Genomic DNA, 23,644 nt, shown 5'->3' on the forward strand with positions numbered 1-23,644 from the left:
CAGGCCAGCAGCTGCAGCCTTCCCTGGAAGTTTCTGGAGAATGCATATTCTCAGGCATCTCCAACCGACTGATCAAAAACTGTGGGGGTAGGACCCAGGTAATTGGTACATCTTTGAAAGGCAGAAAAAAGTAATCATGCCTCCAGCTTGCAACACAGCACCAGACCAGGTTTAATGATGTGTTTTAGAAAGAAAGTGGAGCTGAAGGAAAGCCTAGTCATTAACAAGGAGAGTCTGACGGAGCTCCGCTGGGGAATGCTCCCAGAAACACACCCCTGGGAAATAAATCTGTTTTTTGGAGTAAACTTTAATTTCCATTAAATTGGTCAATTTACACTACAGGACCATAGTATGTTTCTAAAGCTGCTTTGATTGACGACCGAGAAGGATTTACTAGGTCCTGCTCACCATTCTCTCTCCAAGGGGAATTCTGACAAGCTTGGTCTCCTGAACCCCTCCTGGAGGCCTGAAATCGCATCTCGTCCAACCCTCATATAATCACCCTGCCGTGGCTCTCTGTTGTTGGGAGGAATGATTCTTAGGGCTCAAAATGAATCTGCTAAATACAATTCAAAGTTCTTGGTTTAATGTGGTCAGGTCTTGCAACATCTTTAATTGTCAAATTTTTCTTCCCTCATTCTGGAGCTCAAACTAACAGAGCCAGGCCGTGGCCTAAGAGAGCATATCTGGCTTTTTTTGGTAGCATGTAGGCTGGTCTGCTCTCTGCCCAACCCATGATGCATATATCTGTATGGAGTGCTCTGGAAGCTCACAGGGGCTGAAATGTATTGTATGGACATTTCTAAAACTCACTGATTCAAGCGACATCACCATTTCTGAAATTCAGTTTTTTTCCTTGGTTGGTTTAAACGTTAAATAATTAAATAGATGCAAAAGTCTGCATTCGTTTTCACGTCTGCATTTTGGGGCTAGAATGAAATAATATCAATAAGATATTTCCAGTTTGGGGATGGGGTTTGTGCCATTACCATTATTATTATTCTCATTTTTGTTAATGGTAACCCTTGGTTACCCAGCACATTTACAGAATAGGGCATTCTCTTTAACTAAAAATTATGGCTAGAAGAAAGCAATCACATCTGGAATAGAATTATTTTTTTAAAATAAAACTTCAGTGAACAACATGACACCTGATTGATACTGAATACAACTGCATGTTTTTTAGCTTTCATACAAAACATGAAGTGCAGAGACTTTCAGCTTCGCAAAGTCATCATTCTGAGTTAAATTATCATTGTGTTTTGGATATGAGGAGTGGCCGATTAACAGTGTTTTGATAACAGCATGTTAGACAGTGGGGTTCCCTCTTACATTGCTGCTGGTGAACTTGCACAGCAGCCAGCATATAGCTTTGCAGGAGCTGCCAGCAGGAAATGGAGGAAGCTAGACACCAGGTAAATTATTCAAAGTATGCAGGTGACTAGCAGACTGCCCCACTCAAGCAGGAGTCACACAGCTCAGAGCAGCACTTTCGTGACATCCAATCTCTGCTAACTGAAAAGAATGGCATAGTCTGTCTTTATTCCTTCCTGTGAGAAATCAGAAACAATAAGCAGCCTAGGTTTCCAGACTTTATTTAAAATCAGATCCATTAGTGCACAGAGCAATCCCAGATTACTGAGCCCTGCTGAGGGAGGGATGGGAAACTCTGCCCTTGGCTCATGATAAGGGAGAGGGCCCCACCTGCCTTTCTCCTGGAGGAGCCTCATTTGCCACAGGTTAGGTCAGGCCTCACAAAGCGCCGCCTGGGGCGTGCACGCTGGCAGGCAGGCACACAGCCCAGCCCACACCCTGGGACATCTGAACACATCAGGGTTTTACCTCATTTCCATCATTACCTCACCTCCATTAAAACTTTGAGACATAGTTTAAGGATTTCCACTAAGAGGTAGCTTATTATTTTTAATTGAGTAAAAGACTTACATAGAGAGGCCCTTTGTCTCAGAACAGCTCAAGGCAAGCAAGGAAAGACTCACTTTCCCAAATGGGCAGATCTTGTCCTCAGGCCTCCTGGGAATGGCCGCGTGTGTGGGCATCCGTGTAGTAGTTCATATGTCCACCCTGTGTCACTTCAAAGTCCCATGACAACACAGCCCCTCCCGGGACTGCCAGGCCTGTGGCTACCTGCTCCCTCATGCCCCTGGCTTCCTCGGTAGTGGCCAGCCTGGCCTCACACAGCTGCAGCTGCAGCTGCCAACAGTCATGTTTTTGTGGCTGCCAAGATCCTGTCCACAGCTGTGACCAATCAGTCATTCAGCAAAACGTGCTGAGCCATTACTATGTGCCAGGCAGGGGCCCCGATGCCGCTGGAGTCACCCATCACTTTGGGGCATGCAATGCCTCCCCACCCCTTTCCCTGCCCTGTGAGCTTTGGGGTCAGAGAGAACTGGGTTGGAATGAGACTCCATCATGTACGAGCTGTGTGATCACAAATGGTTTCTTACCCTCTTGCTCCTCAGTTCCTCTGAGTGTAAAGAACGGAATACAAATGTAAAACCATGTAAAATTATGTATATAGATTATTTAGCCCAGTGCCTAGAACGTAATGTAAAAACCAGGGTTTCTCAACCACCGCACTGCTGACATTTTAGGAGGACAATTCTTTGCGGTGGGGGGCTGTCCTGTGCATTGTAAAGCGTTCAGCAGCATCCCTGGACCATGACCCAATAGATGCCAGTAGCACCCCCTGCTGTGACAACCAAAAATGTGTGCAGACATTGCCAAATGACACTTACAGAATAGAAGTTCTCCTGGCTGAGAACCGCTGTGTAAAAACTAAAATAAGAGTATTTCCTATTACTATCCTCAGTATCGACTGAGAAACAGCATACTTCAAACATTCCACTGCAAATGCAAATTCCACTTCTCAGGGAGAAAAGCATGTCGGATCCAGAAAAGTCAAAGAACTGAGCTTACCCTTACAATGATCCTTTCAGAGATGTGGGCAGACAACAGATAGAACTGGTCTTGGTTAGCAGCATACAGTCCAACCACCAACATGAAGTATCTAATTCAGAAACAGCAGACCAATGCCAACACATCAGGGAACAGAGACATAATTTGTGCAATCAGATACCAGCCCACACTTACACAATAGTGAATTTACCTAGATGGGTTTGCCCATTTAAAGATTGTGTACTTAAAACTTTTCTCCTCTGTTCTAAGTTGCCCCTCCTGTAAAACGAAAGCGCAGTTGATTTACTCACTGTTGTTCTGGGTCCACCCTTTGTCCAGTCTGAGGTATTGGTACACAGTGGTGCGAGCCCCAAAGCAGCCTCCACTGGGGAGACATCCTGCTGGGGGCCTGGACTCAGCCATCTGTGCTGACCTGGCACAGGTGGCATTCCTGGGCCCTCAGTACAGCACCGCTCACTGACACTGCACAACAGGAAGTCATCTTAGAGGATCCTTGGTCCAGAGTCACCCAAGCTACACGTCCTAGGCCTCAATGGAGGGAGACCCAGCAGCGTTTGCTCAGCCACACGGGACCCTTCCCACCCCAACCTGCTCTTGGCTGTGTTCCCGGTACCTCTACTCATGACTTCAGTCAAAACCCCGGACCTTCCCCTAGTGCTCCCAAGGCAATTTTCATCCTGTAATTTCAATTGCTTCTTAATATGTACCATTGATGAGACATTTTTAAGATCAGACCATTTCTTGAAAGTCAAAATCCTGTCCTTATCAGAGAAACTTTTGCTTTAAGAACTGCACGAAAAACGTCACCAACCTCCTCGGTAACACTCTATAGACTCTCCAATCCCTAGAGAACAAGAGTTCTCCTTTGTATCTAAAATCAATCAGTAATAGTAATAATTGTTATTGTTGTTGTTATATTATTATTATTAATTATTATTATTGTTATTAGTTACCATCTACTGAGCGCTCAACATGTCATACACCGGGCTAAGCCGTTAATCTATTTTATTTCCTGTAGATCTCCAGAACAATCCCGTACACATAGGATGTGATTCTTGTCCCCATTTTACAGAATAGGAAAATGAGTCTCAGAGAGGTTCAGTGACGTGCTCAAGGTCACCCAGCTAGTAAATGGCAGTATCAAATATCCAAACTCAATTTTGTCCAACCGCAAAACCTATATTGTAAAACCAGTGGTTCTCAAACACAAGCCTGCCTCAGAGTCACCGGGAGGGCTTGTTAACATACAAATTGCTGGGCCCCACCCCAGAGCTTTTGACTCAGTAGGTCTTGGGTGAAGCCTATGAACTTGCACTTCTAATAAGTGTCTAGATGCCAGTATCTCTGACAGTCCTGGGACCACACTATGAGAACCACAGGTCTAAATCATTAATGCAAATTTCTTTTCTTTTTTTTAATCCAAAAAAGGTTAAAGTAAAGCTGCAGGATTCAGGGCATATTTGTGACCAGCACACAGATTTGAGAAATGCAGTTAATCCTCGGTCCTTGGACAGCTGTGAGATGTGCTCACTCCAGAGACTCGTGGCAAGTGGGTGGGGGTTGGGCATTGCAGGGATGAGGATGGAGAAGAAAGATGTCTACGGTAAGTGAGAAGTGTTAATAAACTGAAAGAGTCACAGGAAGGAAGAAAGTGGCTGAGGGGGGGGCCTGATTTGTGGGCTAGGAGGGCCCAGAGGAGAAGATGGGTCTCTAGAAGAGGCTGCCCGGTCAGACAAAGCTCTGGTCACCGCAGGACGGACACAGTGCCATTGGTACCTCTGGTCAGGATTTGGTTTCCCCTTCTTTCTCATGTTATTTGCTGTGGTTTCGCTGAAGTGTAGTCGGCCCAGCGTTACTTTGGTGACTTGGTCGGCCAGCAGGTCGATTCTAAAACAAACAGCATGAAATACCAAGAGACTGGAAAAGAATGTGGAGTCTTTGATCATATCTAACCCAGTCTGAGATTCTTAAGTATGTTCAGTCCCCAGTTCTCATCACACTGTGGAGGACAGTTTATTTCATTTATTATTGATTTTTAATAAACTATCCACAGCATGGCCAGAAATGGTTTCCGGGAGAGGCCACAGAATAAGTCTTGAATGGTAAAAAATGCTCATTCAGCCAGAGCTGAAGCCCAGAGTTTCTGACTCATAAGGCCGGTATGCTCCCTATACCACTTATGGGTTATTTTACCTCCACAATAGGGAGAAAAGACATACTTCATTTGAGCCTCTGCCACTGTTAATATAGCACTCGCCTCCTGACTAAAGCAGTTTCTCTTGGTTCCTCCCATCTTTGCCCTCTCTTGGCTTGACTGGGGAGGCCGCTTGTTCCTAAGGACGACCGCACATAGCCTGCCTGAATGAGGGAGAACCAGATGCACCGGGCAAGTTTAGAGCTGTGCTTACACGTGGCTCCCACTTAGCGTCAGGCTGAGTTCCTGCCTCTTTTGTCCCAGCTAAGGGACCATCTTTTTCCCGGCCCAAATGGGACTGACTCAGGGTCAAAACACTGAGACGTCTCAATGGCATCCCAGCCAAATCAGTGGAAAAGCAAATCCTAGTCCTAAGTCTTTCTATAGGGGACTTTCACTTTGGACCACCATATTGCTTTGGATAATCCCAGTCCTGTACGCTTTCTATTTTGGAGCCCATTAGGAACTCTATCAACATAGCTTTAAGAAATAAGAAAACAATGAATTGTAAGCAAAGCATGGATCCAGAACCTTGAAATTAATTCCAATAGCGTGGTGCTGATTTAAATGAAAAATTAAATATCCATAATCTAGCTCAAGGAGGCAAAGTTGTTAGCAAGGCTGTCAGTAGTAAATGATTATAAAAATAATACTGACTTTAAAAATGGAGCTTTTTATAAGGAATTCTTTGCAGTTATTTCAATGCATTTTACCTACTTTATTTTTGTTGTTAAACATGTGTTCAATAACATTAACACATTATTACTAGTTTCTACAGTAGGATTCATTTTAACTAAGCAAAATAAATTGGATAATAGGCCTTCTTCCCAAAACATTCACAAAGGAATTCAGAAAAGAAATTCTTACTTAACAGGATTGAAAATCTTTTTGCTTCTATCTGCTTGGGACTGTTCAATAGCAATTATTTGATTGGTGGCTTCTACCTGTATGGAACAACATAAAGTAAAATAATTACTTAATAAATTAATTTATTAGTAAAAATGTTCATTAGCAAATAATGTTCCAGTACTTAAGTTTTCCAAGGCATTATTCTAAGCACTGGGTAAGTCGCTGAAAAGATGTATAAGACAATGGCCCTAATAGCAGTGTGCTATTGGTGAGAGAAGAAACAAATACCTGTAAAACTACACCATGAAAACACAAGACAACAGAGTATTTCAGGTAAACAGTGAGTACAGAATGGGCTAGCAGGTGACTGAAACTTCAAGAGCCAAACATACGAGCAACGCAGCTCAAAGGATGCATGCGTGTGCTCATCCATTCATTCATTCATTGCCTTCATTTATTCATTCATTCTATAAATACTTGCTGAGCACCTACTATACAGCAGACGTTCCTTACAGTACTAGAGATGAGCAATTGACAAAATTAACAGAAATCTATACCCTTCAGGAGCTTACATTCGAATAAGAAGAAGCAATCATGATAAAAATAAAATATAGGAAATGACATTTATTCAGTATGTACTACAAACTCTTCTTGTCATTAGTGAAAAGTGACAAGGGCATGGTGAGATTTGCCCTGATATCTACGGCTTGTGGGTATTCTCACAGTAACAAACTTGATGAAAAGCAATAGGGCAACCTACATCAAGAGTTATAAAAGTGTTCATTTATATCTTTGATGTGTAAATTCCTTGTCTGGAATTTGCTCTCATGCAAAGATGGGTATATGTGGATGTTGACTGCATTTTCATTAACAACAAAAAATTGGAAATAAAACTTACAGGAATTCATATGGTATATCTATGCCATAGAAAACGATCATTTTTGTGAACAACAGTTGTTAGAGTCTTTAATATCATATAGTGTTATTTTTACAATATATTAACAATATGATTAATTTTAATAACAGAAAAAATAAGGAAAAATTAGGCTACCAAATGGTGGATCAAAAATATGAATTAAGTTTTTTCTCTTCTACATATTTTTCTATTGTATTCAAAATTTTCACAATGGACTCATTATTTCCAAAATCAGAAAAATGTGGCATTTTTGTTGTTTGTTTGTATTTGCCTTTATTTTGTTTTGTATTTTGGTTTGGTTTGGTTTGGTTTAAGAAAACCTGATGTATTTAGCAGTCTAGCCCCATTTTGGGGAGGCTCAGTGCCAAAGCCCAGATTAATGATCAGAATAAAACATGTGGACAATGGGTATTCCTCTCCCAAAGGCACTGGATCTGAGGTAGTAATTTAATAAATACTTACTGATCACTCAGAAGACATCCTACCTGATTTCTAAGCCCAGCTCTGTCATTTATTATCTTAAATGAATTGCAAAACACACAGGGCCTCAGTCTCCCCTCTCTGTTAAACTGGAAAGGAGGGGGGCATTGACAAGATTAGTGGTTCCTTGGCTTTTTTAAGTCAGGACCTCTTTGAGAATTTGGTGAAAACGTTGAATCTACTCCATATGAAAATGCACCAGCATCAAAAAGTATAAAATAATTAAGAATACATTTAGTAGAAGTACAAGATTTACACACACGCAAAACTATAAAACTACAGTTTGAAGTGATGTTGTGCCAGTTTCTGAGTCCAAGTGAACGAAATTGGCAGCTTCTGCTTCCTGTGTCTTGGAACATTTATTCTTAGAACCTATCCGCCATGCTGTGAGGAGGCACAAGGTATCCCAGAGAGAGGTCGCATGCAGAAAACCAAGGCCACCCAGCTACCGCCACTTTGCGCTCCTGGACAATGACCAGCATGAACTACCTGACAGACACTAAGTGAGCCATCTGCAAATTGGATCCCAGCCCAGTTAGGCTGTCCCAGCTGATGACTCCTGAACAGAGATGAGCTGTCAGAGCAAAGCCCTAATCAAGTCGCAGATTTGTGACCCACATAAATGAGGGTTAATATTTTAAGTTGCTAAGTTTTGAGGTAGGTTGTTATGCAGCAATAGACAACTGGAACCCTTAATAAACGTTGGCTGAATTAAATGGGACTAAATAAAAGACTTACCTTAACCCCAAAAGCTTTCAAGTAAAACATTTCTATTGGCTTTAGGCCCATTTGGGTTTTGACAAATTTTGGACTTCCCCGAACTTGGATATGGATGGTTATCTGAAAATGGTTCTTCTTTTGGCAAACAAAAGCTTCATCCGCTGGTGAAAAAGTGAATCCTTTGTCTGTGACAACTCGATATCCTATACTGGGTCTATGAAAAGAGGAATCAAGAAACCAGTTTTACAAATATTTTCTACACATTCTCTTTCATTAACCATATTAATTGCATAAACATTTCAAGAAAATATATTGCAGGAAGTGCCTTTTGCTGTATTTAATCAATCGATTTTGTGAATTTTTAGTGAGGAAATGCAAATGATATTTCAAAATACAGCTGGCTCTCTCACAGCTTTTTTTCTCACAAGGAAGGAGCACAATTCTTGCCAAATGGAAGCATTGTTTCCTCAGTCTGCCTTTTCCCTTTCTGCTTTCTAGACTTCCAATTTGGCTTCATCAAACAATAGAGAAATGGAGACTAGAAATTGGGAAGTCATCGCGTTACTCAGACTTGTGAAATATCTGGGCTAGAATTTATCTCTTTCCTCCTTTAAAAAAAGAAGTCTCTAAATTTTATCAGCAACACCGCACCCAAATGGTCACTCAGACGAACGAATAGTCAGCCTACTGGTGGTCATAGGAATAAAGCAGACAGGTCAGAAATACCAGGAATAGCTTTAAACCAGATTAACCAGAGCCAGGCATGTTACTAATTGAAAACTTGTTTTCAATGGTCACTTCCTTTTTATCCACCCAACCTGGCAATAGCACTGAAAACCTACTGTGCTGGTGATTTCTGCAGAAAGGAATGGGATGATGTTTGAGTGGCTAATCAGACTCTAGCTTTATTTGTTTTATCAAATCATTTTCAATAGCAAAGCTCCATATTTAATTAAATATTTAATTAATTCAATATTTTACATGTTAATAAAAATAAAACATATTAAATGTATAACTTGATGAAATACAGAAGAGCATATAGAAGTTGAAAACTTCTTTGATGAGTTTTTCCCAGACATGCTGTGGATATGGAACATGATTTTTAACTCATCAAGGCTTCTAAATGTGGGATTTTCCTCAGGAAAGTAGCTCCTTCCCAGGACCACATGAGGAGGAGAGCAGTACTAACTGCTCTGCTAGCTCTCTGCTACTGTGTGGATTTTTGCATCCTGGGCTCTTAAGTGGAAGGCTGCCATCCTAATGAACAACACAGAGTTTCTAAATTTTCCTCTAATTCCAGAGACAGAAAATATTAGTAGGTCTCTTGGGTAAATACTATTTTCATGTTCTTTGCAAGTCAAGCCCCTTCCCAATGAATCAACTCACTGGGTCATTGATGACCCTCAAGTAGCTGATCAGTCAAAGCCTCCGGAATCATAGTACCCGCCAGCAGCAACAGGAAAATCCACTGAATGAAGAATTTGATACAGACCACATGCCTTTTGCCATCGGAACTTAACATTGACTCGGGTTTCTAGAACTAATCTGCTAATTTGCTCATCCAAAGGCTAGATGGCTTGAATTGTATAGATTTTACTACAGAGGGTGGTAAGAACTATCTTGATTGAGAAAAAAAAGGAAATATCTTGTGATTTTCCATGTTTCACTGTCAAAAACTCTGAAGGAAGAAGGTAAGATTTACCGTTCAGATATGAGTATTAGCCTGAAATATAAGGACAGCTGGAACAGAAACTGAATCATTCAACAGGTACACTTTTAAAGATAATTCCAAATCTTACACCCCAATCTCTGATTATAGATATCTATTTACCTAAGAATAACAATTCTGTTTTCGGTATCAAAAGTTAATTATAAAGTCAACTAAATTGGCTTTTCAAAAGCTCTTTTTAACACAGGTTTTTAATATCATTCAGAAAAAAAAAGATCTGATACATTTTCAATCCCCTAACGTTATTGCTTTTAGGTAATTTAGTGAAACGATGTTTTCCTAACGAATGAGACATAATAATCAAAGAAGTGACAAGTGATTTTCTGTCTCAATGATATGAGTAGTGAAATTGAGAGGGCCTGATTCTAAGCCAGATGAAGATTTCCTTCTTTTTTTTTTGGCTTAAGTGAATTATGGCTTCAAAATAAATATACCTCTACACCTTTGAATTGATATCATTTTTGTTCTTCGTATTTTTCCAGATCAGTGGACCATAGATTGGCTGCTCAAATAAACTTAAAAAAAAAATCTATTCAAGTAAGAAGAGAGATAACAGTTACCTCAAAAACTCAATTAATTCAGATGCATAGAGACTAGGAAGCTTTAAAGGTGTCAATTAAAAATCTGTGCCTGTGTGTGACAGTTTCATACCTTGGTCTTCATATTTAAGATAAACATGGAACATTCCCCAAAAGATAATCAAATGAAGGATATGACTCAAAACCAAGACCTAAGGACTTACTTTTTCTAACTGCACACAGTGGCCAAATTGCAAAGTTGTGACATTCCAATGACACAATTAGCAATTTGCTTCTTTCTGCCTCCTATGAAACACACCAACTCCCAAAATCTGTTTAACTCCTTAGATTTTGTTTTAAGGAAAAGTTTTCTTCCTTCTAGTTGATTGAACATAAAAATCCTAGCAATAAGTTTTGCTCTTGAAAAAAAAACGTATATTTGATTTTGGAAAATACCACGAAGGCCCTCAAGTTTGCAGGGCAGCATTTCTCATTTCACATTTTTTTACTTGGAAAATATCCTATTCTCTAACCATTAACATTTTCTCGTGTTTTAAGGAGGCATTTATAATCAATGAAAATTCTAGAAGACTTAGGTGGGTAAATCATATCCTCAGGAATAAAGAAAAGTTTTAAAGAATGTTTTAAAAGCAATAATGCACAAGTCCACATTTGTTTCTTGAAACTATAATGTCGTAACAATAGGATGAAACTTTTCCATTTAAGGATATTTTGTACGGTTTGATTTCAGTCTTGGAACACAGAACTATGGACTATGATTGCTGCAGGGTATATTGAGAATGAGCTTGACAATCCTGATTCGTAGCATAGATATTGGGGGAGAAAGATGTCACTAGCTAAAAATGTATTGTGGTCCCCAAAATGTATTCTCTGGAATTTTAAGTTAACTACGGGATTAAATGTTAGTAATTTGGGAAATCTCCATTTTCTAGCTTTTAGTTTAGACTATAATGTGATCTCAGCAAGATTGCCCCTCCGTCCATTGTTTAGTGGGTAACTTATAACAAATTAGAACTACCAGTCTGGACTCCTGAAGGCCAGAAACCCAAGTCCCAGCTATTCAACAGTTAGAATGCAAAGCAAAAGGAGTGAATACATGGAAAGTAGAATATGCTTGGTTAGCAATTGCCTCATGAGAATTAGCTGCAAGTTTAGAAATCATGTATGAATCACATGTTGGGAGAGGAAAATAAAGGATGAAGGATAAGAGGTCACTAGCTAACTTCCATATTGATCATTATAGGGAACCAATAAAGAGTACCTAGAACAACACCAACATAAGGAGTAAGACACACTTTCTCACTGACCCATCCCATTTGATCAGGGGTGGTAGCAAAGCCCAAATATTTGGGTTTAGTCTTAAGAGTTAGCACTGTCTTTCTCCCCTCACTCACCAGCCCATTGCAAGGGGTTCCTCAGGCCACTTACAGTGTTTCGTAATGATTATTTAATAAACTATGCCAAGGAACACTTTGGTATGGCTGCCACTTCAGAGCAGGAAAGAACTGGTCCGCAGGTGCCGCCTTCTGTCCCTCACTGTCGTGGTCTTGCAGTTCACTGCTGTGACTCCTGCCTGTCACTGCAAAGAAACAGGGGTGTTAGAGCCTTCCCCGTAGGCTGTTTTTTCTAGACTCACAGACAGCTGCCTGGAACTAAGGGACAGGCCATGTAGGAGGCAGAGGGACCATGTGGGAAGTGACAACGGTCGGGAGGCAGGAGGCATGTGGCTAGCTTTGTTTCCTCATAGAAAGAACAACATAAGGTCAGTGATCTCTAAGGTGCCACGGTGAGCATGTGCTAGAGACGTTGCCCTCAGTATCTAGCCATACGTCCTCTGGCACAGACGTCTCCTCACGTCTGTTCTGTGTGGTTCCAGGGAAGTCTTTCACAGCCTGAGGCGTGTAGGGGACCCAGGCTTGCTCAACCAAAGTAAAGCATTCACTATTTGCATCAGTAATTGCATCAGGTGGACACAGGGCCTAATCTACTCCAAGCAGAGAGGCTCTGAGCACTTCAGGGAATGAGGGTTCCAAGATGCTCTTCTTTTCCATGAGGTTTGAACCTGCGAGATACATCCCCAAGAGCGCTGGCACCATTTGGGGACAGGAGGGGAACGTCTGCCCGCACAGCAGAAGGCAGTGTTGAGACCGAAGGGCACCCAGTCCTGATGGCATAATTTGAGTTCTGGAATCCAATCCTAAACTCTTGGGTTACAGGTATCATCAAATCCCGATTTCGTTTTTTATGTCGGTTCTGTTTTGCTTAAGGCAGTTTGAGATTTTGGGTTTTGTCCTCTGTTTTTGTTGTTGTTGTGAATTGTAACCAATACATTCTAATTTGATACAGGTCCCTTGTGGCACCAAGATTCTGTGGTCCAACTAGCTTTTTGAATTTAGAGGAGTTATTTATTCACTCAGTGTTTTACTTCCCTCAACTGCAAAACAGAAATTAAAACAGGTGTCCTGCCCAACTTGCAACATTATGTAAGCAGAGAGAATAATGTAACACAAGTGACAGCTGATACCAAGCAAGATAAAGTGATAGAAAATATCTTGTTAACATGTAGTATGAACTATGTAAAATTGCTATTTTTGTATGTCAGAAATGGTCAAATAACTGCAATTTCACATGTGCAAACTACTAGTTTTGCATAATCCTTGCAAGTCGTTTGTCATTATTTGAGTGTGCCTCCAAACTGTGCAATTCAACTGCAGATAATTTTTATGTAAATTCGATTGGTATGTTTGCTGTTCCCCTTTTCTTTTTAACTCCCCTGCCATCACTCATGGCTGACACCAGAAGTGAAAAGGAAATAGTAGGTGTTCACAAGATCAAGTTCAGGCTGTAAGAACAACACAGAAATATGATCTTATCTCCTATAGAAAGTGTATTAGCCCACAGCTTGGAAAATGCAGGGGGGATATGGCTGCGTTTTCTTTCACTCATCAAATTTCCTTTCTTTAAACTTTCATTGAGGACTTCCTAGAATAAATACCAGAACAACTGCTTCAGGTTGTTTTTGGTCCCAAATGTTACAAAAATTGTGTTTTTCATGGCGTATCACTATTACATGTCACGTAAGCAAAACATCTTTTTTCTTTTTTTTTTTGGTTTTTGTAAATATAAATTTGGGAATGATTTGTCAAAATCCTGAGAAACTTTTTCCCAGATAAGAATACAGGAGTTTGACAATATAAGGCTCTTCGTGCCTTCACTCCTCCAAAAGTTTTTCAAAACAAAAACAACCACAGAACCTTTTCATCATTCTCCTGCTTATGCCAAATATAGAGAAAGGGAGAAACTGGTTCTTCCATCATCCCTTTCTCTCTCTCCAATGAAGAGAGGGTAAAAAGGGCGTTCAAGAGCTTGAAGTTTGCACTCCGATGGAAATGGCTTTGAATCCCAACTCGACGTTGAATGGCTGTACAATCTTAGGAAAATGGTTTCAGGTCTCTGGGAGTAACCCTATGACACCCTCCAGGATTATTGAAGGGATTCAATGAGTGATGTCTGTACGTGCTTAGCACAGCGTAGGCCCCAGTAAGGGTTTAAACAATGGTGTCATCACACGTCCTTGTTTCAACAAAGGCGACTCTGCTATTCCCAAGAAGCCTTGGCAAATACTTCTGTTCTTGGCCTCCATGGTAGTGCTATCTGATGTGAAATAACTAACGCCATGTGCCTAGTGAATGAATACCAGCTGACTCAGGCCCTTCCCCACTCAAGCATGGCGGCAGGGACAAGGTGCCCGGGGAAAGCTGCCTAAGGGCCGCTCCACTCCTCCAGGTGCAGGAAGGGAGGGTGGGCAGTGGGCAGGGGCCATTTTCCTCAAGGATAATGGCATTTCCCACCGGTTCCCATCATGGCTCCTCTGTAACTATAATGAAAACATGCATTTGGATTTTTGCCCCCCCGCCCCCCACCCCTGCCTTTTTTGACCTGGGAACCTGCTCGTGATTATTCTAGAACCGTTAGTTGCAGCCAATTATTTTCAGTCAGCTTTTCAGTGACCTTTCAGTAGGAGTTAAACAAAGGATTGGACGATTTCTATCTGTTGGGACATTCCAGTTTGTCTTCCATGGCTGTTCTGTGGAGATGGTGAAAAATCAATACCCTTTCCAGGGACAGCAGTAGAAAATCACAGGATGGAGCCTAACTCTGAAATGGCCAGGATGATTTGAGCAACAATCTGGTTAGATGAGGAAACTCTTGGAAGGTTTGCCCAGGACTCTCGGTGAGCTGGTGCATCTGTGGGGGAGTGAACAGATGGTTCTCTCGTCTGGCTAAGAATTTACTCAGTTTTGTGTTTGAGAATCATATGGAAGCTGCAGGCTGGATGCAATGATCCCTGAAGAAATTAGAGTAACTTTTCATGAGAAGGCGGATAGAGAGCTCTATATTATTTGGACAGGGGGCTTTGAGTTAGCATGCTGTGTCTCTAGGGTTGAAGAAAAACCAAGCAACTACTGGCCATGGTGGATCCGTGGAAAAGAAAAGAAGACAGTAAGAGGTTTGGTTTATACAAGGCCTGGATGCCGAGCATGTGTGGTCACAGACCTCCCAGGGGATGGCGATGTGTGGACTTGGCTGAGAGGGTGAAGTCATTGTCCACTGAAGGACCCCCACAGCCCATGCTGGAGCTGAGGCCAGATGTCCGGGAGGGGACCAGCTCTTGTCATGTGGCTGTGAAAGGCAAAATCAGCCACACAAGCAGGTGAGAAAGCCACATGCATCTACTTTCGGGGCAGTGCAAACCCCTGGGCTTTGGGGACAAACGTGGGAAGGGGAACACCAAGAGGGAAATCTTGGACTTCTTGCCAAGCTGATGCATGGGAATAAAAGAGATTGTGACTTGGTGCCCTGAATTTGGGGCACTAGTCACACTACCTACTTGTGATTATTTACAGTGGCTAAAAGAATTGGTACGGAGTATTATCCTTTTCCCTAGTAAGTGCCATAGCATTTACTCTGAAAATTCTGAAGTTCAAGGCTTCAGACTCAAATAACCCCATTTGTTCTGAACTTGATCAGGTCTCTACTCTCAAAACATAATGTTACATAAGACAAAAAAAAAAAAAAAAAAAAAGGCGGGGGGTGGGGGGAGGATGACCACTTGGCCATCAGATGACGGTGCTAAAAGACTTCTAAAATGAGTTTACAAAGTTTCAAAGATCTGCTGGAAACCTGCTCATTTGAAGTGAGTGCTAAGGAAGATGAACTTTCTGCCTCCCTGCTCCACTGGAGAAATCCTCGAAAGTCTTGCTTCTCAGTGGCCTTCCAGGAGCCAGCAGCATCCATCACCTGGGAGCTTGTGAGGAAGGCAGGATCTCAGACCCCACTGCAGGTCTACTGACTCAGAATCTGCATTTTCCCAGGAGCCCCGGGTTATCTGTTGCACACTGAGGTTGAGAACAAACCACTGAACAAAGCAATGAGCACACCCGCAGGCTCTTTAAGGTGCTGCCTGGAGCCTGGGTCCTCTGAGATACACTGCCCCTGAAATTGAAAGGACTGTTGTTTCATCTCCAGCAGAGAGAGCGAATGGCGTGTCTTCCTGGGAGCTCCCGTGTGACCCCACCTGAGGCTGCGTGAAACAGTCTGTTAAGAGGGAAGAAATAAACTCCCAGAACCTATCACTGCCTTTCTATGAGAGAGAAAATAAGTCTGTAGGGCTGCTCCAAGGCTGGTTAAAAAAAGAAAGCAACCCTGACTGAATGGGCAGGGCAGTGACAGGCCCTGGGTTGGCTCACTTGGGCAGGAGTGGTGGGCCCACGTTTGCCCGTCCCCGGAGTCCTCCAGCGTCTGTGTGCACTTCCTCTTCTTGGTTGGTGGCAATGAGGCTCTAAAATCGAGAAACCAAAAGGCAGGTTAGGGCTCTTCTTTGCACTCCATGTTACATTAAATCAAATTTCATTTCCCAGGTCTGTGTTCTCTGCCTTCCTGAATTAAGGTTCCTTGAGCCTTACTAGTCTGCAAAACCAGATCCATTCATGGAATGAACAGAGCAAGCAACTGTTCCATGGATTCTACGAGTCTGAAACTTCATTTTCCTCTATCCAATGGATCTGGGATTCACCTCCTTGAAAAATACACTGATGACATTTTCAAAGGCAGAGGACTCAAGGAGACAGAGAAGATACAGACTTAAAATATAAGAACACATTTTATACCTGAATTTTTTTTTCATATGGAATTTTGCCACAATTTTTAATGGCCGTTACTCTTTTTGCCATCTTCTAGGTACAAAAGTTAGAATAAAAGGTAGAAAATGGGAAAGGACAGAAAAGAAAAGAACAGAATATTAGTGAATGTTTAACTCACATAGCTTTTTGAGAGCTCATTCACAAATTCCCTTGAGTACGGTAGCTGAGGCTACACACACAAATAGTGCTTTCTCCATCACCCAGCATCTCCTTATATAATTCTGACACTTTAACTTTTCATTGAATGAGGACCTTGGGTTTAGTGGGTTTTTAATTAAAAGATGGTCTAAAGCCAAGAGCACTGGGCCTGGCCATGCCTGATACGTGTCTCAACATTGCCATCTGCTGGAGGGGACGCCACTGTTCATGCTCTACTGGCACTGCGGGCGGGGGGGGGGGCTGGCTGCACTGGGGTCTTTCAGAATTCATTATCTTGCTCTTTACCCAGGGGGGTGGCACAGAGGCTGCTGATGGTAAGAACAACTTATCGCCAGATGGGAGGACACAGATTGGTCCAGGGCGGTCGCGGGATGACTGGTGTTTGGGTAGCAGTTGTGAAAGCCACTGTGGATCAGGCCAGAGTCCCTCATTTCCGAGGAGCTCTGTGGCAGGTGCACAGGTAGTGTCCCAGGTGCAGCAGCAGACTGGAGAAAAGGAGCTGGAGTCCTACGAGTCGGGCAGCATGCACCTGGGGGAACACACAGGTGAGAAGGGCCTCTCTTCCTCACCACCCAGAGTCCAAGAGGAGGAACGTGCACGATGGGCCAGAATCCAAGGACACTCACCTTTGACCTGTGGAGGAGAGCAGGAATCTGACACAGAGTAGGGTGGGGTATCCGGGAGCTGCTGGTGCCTGAAGGTTAGAGACGGGCATTGACTTTTTTTGTAACCTATTCCATCCTTATATTTTTGTCACAAACGGGAAGCAGCCCTCAGTGTATAGCACCCCCAGGGATGGTTCCAGGGGCTTCCCGGGGCAAAGCCCACCAGACCATGCCAGTGTCCTGTGTTAAATAAGTGGGCTTTGAGTCAGACAGACCCAGCTCTTCCACTTCCTAGCTGTGTATCATGAACAAGTACTGAGCCTTTCCAGGCCTTCTGTTTCCTCACCTACAAAATGGGAATAATCATTATACCTTCCTCATAGCATCATTGTGAGAATTAAATATGTTAAAATGCATAACACAATGAGTGCTCATTATTGCTTTTTAACATTCTCGAAGTGTTTACACCAGAGAGATGGCTGTACATACTGTTGGGGCTAAGACAATATAAAATGTCACCACTGAAGCAATGGTTTTCCATCTGTGTTCTGGGAGTTCCCAGAGTTCTTGGAAGGAGATCAGGGTTTTATAAAAAAAAAAAAAATTTTTTTTAGTGCCTGGGGAAAAGAATGCATAACTTTTTTCTGTTTTATATATTGAGGTGCAAGTAAAATTTCATTTAAAAAAATGAGTACCACCATTAACAACTTGTGAAAACTTCTGTTCCAAAAACCTACAGTCCCTAATGGCTCAGAAATTCTGTGATTATAAGTCATATAAGCTGCTGTGTGATGTTTTTTTCTTTTTCTTTTGGTTGATTAAAATTTCAACCTCTTACAATAAGGAGAAAAGTCAGTTTTTATTATTTACCAGAAAAGTTATGTTTTCTTCCTAAATTGGTCCTTTATAATCCGTTCACTTCTTATTAATAAGGGAAAAGAGAACATACATTTACCTTTCTCCAAAAACCCCACTCAAATGAAAGGAAAGAAATATAGAGGCATAAACACGAAAGGACATAGAACTCATGAGCAGAGAACACACCAGACCATATTTCAATGATATTGGTGTGGACAGACATAGGATAGATGGTAACTGAGTCAGCAGAGTGGAAAAAGTAAAAACAGGACTTCCTGGGGACTGTGAAGGGAATGTAGGAGCCAGCAACAAGTTATCCAATTTGAATGCAACTCCAGAAAAGCCCAAGAATTAGAGTCACCAGGAACCTCTGAATTCAGGGGTAAGGTGGGGCTGAAAACAAAAGGATTGATTGAAAGTTTGATTAAGAAACGGCTGGAGCAACTACCTCCCATCACCTCAACAGAAGCTGCAAAGGCTTACTTAACTCTGGAGAAATGGATCCAAGGAGACTATGGAGCTCCTGGGCTAAAAATGGAAAGATTAATTAAAAGTCTAAATGCTGAACTGTGAGACCCTTCCTCAACTTGGCTTTGCAGATATCCAAGCAGATTTTCCACAGTAAGAAATTACAGTGTTTCCCTGAAAGTAAGACCTAGCCAGACAACCAGCTCTAATGCGTCTTTGTGAGCAAAAATTAAAATAAGACCCCGTATTATATTATATTATATTATATTATATTATATTATATTATATTATATTATATTATATTATATTATATTATATTATACCTGGTCTTATAGTAAAATAAGACTGGGTCTTATATTAATTTTTGCTCCAAAAGACGCATTAGAGCTGATTGTCTGTCTAGGTCTTATTTTTGGGGAGACACGATAGAAGTTTCTTCCCTAGAAAAATTAGATGTCTGCAGGAGGGGATAAATGATGTTTTGAAATCACCCAAGGAAATGGCCAGTCCCTGCCTAATCACTCTACACTGAAACCCATCCTTTGAGAAGAATGGCTTATACACAGAACATCTTAAAGAAGAACAAATGAAGGACCTGACATTTTCAGAAAGCCTTTTAACATTAAAGACAGAGAACAAACAACTAGATAAATAAGAATGCAAAAGAATCACCAAAAAAAAGCTCTTCTACTCCTGATATGACTGGTAAGCTCCTACCTGACCTAACCCACCCACTGATAAAACCTATACACTCTGGGGAAAATTTTTTTAATCTACCCCAAAACACTAGAAAGTAAACAAAAGCAAGAAGATTCTGGAGCAGCACTGAAACTTGGACAAAGGTAATGGTATAAGTTATTACCTATTTATAGATTTTAGCCTTAGAATTGGTTGAAGTCAGAACCACAGAACAGCTAAAATGCCAATAAAGCCTATAATCTTTCTGTCCTAAGAAACCAGAGAACAGTGTTTGGGGCAAGCACAGGTACTGAAAGTGAAAGTGGAATCTTGGAAAAGAGAGATTGAGAGAGAAGAAACCCCAGATTTTATGTATAAACTTGGCCCAAGTACCTAGTGACTCCTGAACCATCCATGTGTGGGGCTGACTGCGCACAGAACGACCAAAAGACCAAGGACTGAACTGAAATTTGAGTTACTGCCCAAGAGATAGACTTTACAAATTGAGTCTAAGCAACATAATTGCCTAGTAAAACAAAAGTATATATCCTCTCCAGAGGAATATAAAAGAATCCAGACATTCACAATGTCAGGATACAATTAAGAAGTTCTCAATTACTCAGTAGGAATAAGCATCTTTTGGTTACCAACTCTTAAGTTGATGAATAAACTGAGAAAACAACTCCAAAAACAATGTTACCCGTAAATATACAACTCATTATTACAACAACAAAAGAATTATTCAACAAAGAAACAGGATAATACAGCCTAGCCTCGAGGGATAAAACAGTCAGTGAACACCAATCCAGGGATGATCCAGACACTGGATTAGCAAACAAGGATTTTAAAGCAGCTATAATAACTAAGCTTAATGGAATAGAAGAAAATGTGTTTGTAAAAAATGTTTTAAAGACAAAATCTCAGCAAAGATATAAAATCTATTAAAAAAAAAAAAAGACCTAAGTGGAAATTTTAGAATTGAAAACAATTTTATATATGAAAATAAAGATGCTGAAAAAAAATCACTTGGTGGTATAACAGAACTTGAAGATAGATCAGTCAATATCATCCAGTCTAAAGAACAGAGAAAAAAAAACAAAAAAGAGGGAGATAAGAAGACATTTATGAATCTATGGAGAGGGTGGAGCAGAAAAATAAAGATATAATGGCCAAAAATTTCCTAAATTTGGTAAAAGATATAAATTTATAGGTTCAAGAGGCTCACCAAATCTTAAGCAAGGTAGATATAGAGAATACTGCACCTAAGTCAACTGTATTAAATAGCTGAAACCAAAAACTAAGAGAAATTCTCAAAAGTAGCCAGATAAAATTAACACATTACATGTAGGATAATGATTCAAATGATCAGTGACTTCTCGACAAAATCTCCAAAGGTGAGAAGACAGCACAACAATATCTTTAAAATGCTAGGGAAAAAAAATCAAAACTGACAATCTAGAATTTTATATCCATTGAAAATATCCTTCAAGAATGAAAGCAAAATAAAGACATTTTCAGACAAAGAAAATTTTAAGTGAATTCATGAAAAGACATACACGATAAGAAATGTTAAAGATATTATTCAGGCTAAAAGGAAATATCAACTTTAGGAAGGAATGCAGGAATTAAAAATGGTATATATCTGAATGCAAATTACTTTTTCTCTTAATTTCTTTAAAATACACACCATGTTCCCCCAAAATAAGACCTAGCCGGACCATCAGCTCTAATGCATATTTTGGAGCAAAAATTAATATAAAACCTGGTCTTATTTTACTGTAATATAAAGCTGGGTCTTATATAATATAATGTAATATAAAACCAGGTCTTATATAAATTTTTGCTCCAAAAGACACATTAGAGCTGGTGGTCCAGCTAGGTCTTATTTTCGTGGTAACACAGTGGGACTGTAGCAAGTAAAAATTGTAACATTATCTTGTCGAGTTTGTAATGCATGCAGTTGTAATACTTAAGACAACTATAGTATAGAGGATGGGAATGGAGCGTAAATGAAATTATACATTTGAAGATTTCTATATTTTATATAGAGGATATTAAGTTCTTAAACTATAGAGAGCAAGAACAGCAATATAAAAGCATCATCTAAACAAAAGGTGGTAGAAATACAGTATCTAAAAGGATTGAAAAGTATCTGCCTCTGGGAGAGCCAAGATCCTCTGCGAGCGACATAGGGAGGAGTAGGGCAGAGGGTTGCTGGTTTTCATCATAAGCCATATATATGGCACCATTTGACTTTTTAAATTCTGTCCCTATATCACTCTTATAAATCTACAAATTAAATTTAGTAATTGACTCTTTGGTCTCACAATTCCACATTCAAGATTCTAGGCAGTTGTTAAGTTGCCTTTACATTATCAGTACCGTGGAATTCAATAATGTTAATAAAAATTGAAAATCCTAAGTAAATTATCAAATTATATGAGAAATATGGCTTGGCGTATTATAAGCAGGAATGCCTACTCCATTCCTTTGTGGAGAACCAAAGGTCCCCGATTGGGTGGCAGCAATATGTGTTGGTGGTTTTAAAATGAAGATTTAAAATTTTTAAATGCTTTCCTTAAAATTTAGTCTCCCTTCCAAAACTTATCACAGCTACTCCTTTATTTCACTGCACTCCATGCTTGATGCATTTTAATATATGGAGAGAAATTTTGCAGTTCTTTTCAGAGAGTTTGAGGGAAGAATTAATGACAGCTACTTTCAAAACTAAGCAACTTACTTTTTAAAAAAACTAAGCAAATTGTTAAAAAAAAAAAAAAAAAAGGGGCAGTGATTAACTTCAAGAAAAACACTGTTGTTTGGGACTGTTTCTAAGCTGCTAACTTCTCCACACTCACACGCACCATGTCAGGAAACCCAGCAATGTACCTGAGACTGTTTTTGGACTTTCTCCTCTGAATTTGCCTATGAAGCCAAAGAGATTTCCATGACGTGAGCCTAGGAAGCGACAGACACCAGAGGTCTCTCCCTGAGGGGCTATCTCTGTCTCTAACTTCTGTAGGAGATAGTTGAAACAATCAAAAGATTCTTAGCTGCTGATTAAAAAACAATAATAATAATAATTTGCCTTCTAAACCCCTTTGTCTCAGACACACAACTTGTTTTGAGTTTTGAACGATGAATGGAGAAACACAGTCCCCTGGAGGTTTAATGCCATGCAAACCAAAAGAGAGGGTGCAGAACAGACTTTTACCCTCCAGCTGATGGAGGTTATATGTACATCCATGACCTCTGCATGCTGCCCCCAAAGCAGCCAGTATGTATTTCTTTCAGATTGCAACCAGGCTTGAGCAAGTATTTACTGAGTGCCTACTATGTCCTCACGCCTCTACTAGGCACTGTGCAGGACATCGTCACAGTATGAAGACATGGGTTTCATGTGCAAACCCAGCTGGGACAAGCTGCACTCCAGCAGTCCAATCCGTTTTCTCCAATGACTCCCCCGGTGCCTTCACACCCCTCTGCCCTTTCTGTAAAGTTCTACCGCACAGTGAGCTCAACTCAGCACGGTGCCTTGTACAGAGTTAGTACTTCATAAATGTGAAGTGCTACTTTTGTACATTACCTATAGCCGTAAATATGTTGATATATATAAATTCATGTATCCAGAGAGGGCTTTCCTGACCACCCAATCTAAAGCCACCACCCCTCACTTTCTACCCCATTGCCTTAAACTTATTTTTCTTATCTCATGGAATGACGTGATACTACATGCCATTGTCTTTCTCTTCCCACCAGAATGACACGACAGCAGAGCAGTACCAAGAGTGAAGGCCTCGGAACAACTTAACCCAGGAGCAGGCAATAAGGAAATGTGCTGTCTGGAGAGAACTGAAAAACAATACTTAAACCTACAACAAGTCAGTCTGCTTTTTTCATCCCCACGCACCACCAACTCAGAGAGAAATGCCTGAGTGCCCTGCAGGGAAGACTGCTTCCCACCACACTTCCTTAGAGGGGGTTTCATCTGTCTTGTTCACAGTCGTACCCCATTACGCAACTATAAAAGCAGTCACTCTTAAAGTATTTTCTCCGATTTTCCATGGGTGTGATGTATCCTCCCACAAGGCCATTCACATTAAGAGTATGTCTTAATAGTGTGTGGGTGTGGGTGTGTGTGTCCTGCATCGTGCCCAGTAGTGAGCATGTAGTAGGTACTCAAAAAATACTCGATCGAGCTTAGTTAGGGTTTGTACCCACCACCTAGAACTTGGGATAGGAAAGGGTCATGGCAGAAATGCCACCAGTGAATAAGGTAGCCCAAGAAAATCATTTCGTGACGGGGCAG

The 23,644-nt window shown here is 40.9% G+C and overlaps 1 protein-coding gene across 3 annotated transcripts in view; it reads right to left on the bottom strand.

The window, feature by feature from the left end:
- MYRFL (myelin regulatory factor like) overlaps positions 1 to 23,644 on the bottom strand; it is a 101,037-nt gene that overhangs the window by 41,710 nt on the left and 35,683 nt on the right. For 2 of the 3 annotated variants that reach the window (XM_074325425.1, XM_019748994.2), the window contains exons 3-10: positions 17,353 to 17,420; positions 17,012 to 17,255; positions 16,115 to 16,206; positions 11,793 to 11,943; positions 8,115 to 8,310; positions 5,999 to 6,075; positions 4,714 to 4,824; positions 2,938 to 3,028 (exon numbers count right to left, since the gene is read on the bottom strand). In XM_074325425.1, coding sequence (XP_074181526.1) covers positions 2,938 to 3,028; positions 4,714 to 4,824; positions 5,999 to 6,075; positions 8,115 to 8,310; positions 11,793 to 11,943; positions 16,115 to 16,206; positions 17,012 to 17,255; positions 17,353 to 17,420 — 1,030 coding nt within the window. Of the gene's footprint in view, positions 1 to 2,937; positions 3,029 to 4,713; positions 4,825 to 5,998; positions 6,076 to 8,114; positions 8,311 to 11,792; positions 11,944 to 16,114; positions 16,207 to 16,534; positions 16,601 to 17,011; positions 17,256 to 17,352; positions 17,421 to 23,644 lie in introns of those variants that run through there. The other variant, XM_019748995.2, reaches the window with a different exon arrangement.

Source organism: Rhinolophus sinicus, linkage group LG02 (assembly GCF_036562045.2).
Source record: "Rhinolophus sinicus isolate RSC01 linkage group LG02, ASM3656204v1, whole genome shotgun sequence".
Classification (NCBI taxonomy): domain Eukaryota; kingdom Metazoa; phylum Chordata; class Mammalia; order Chiroptera; family Rhinolophidae; genus Rhinolophus; species Rhinolophus sinicus.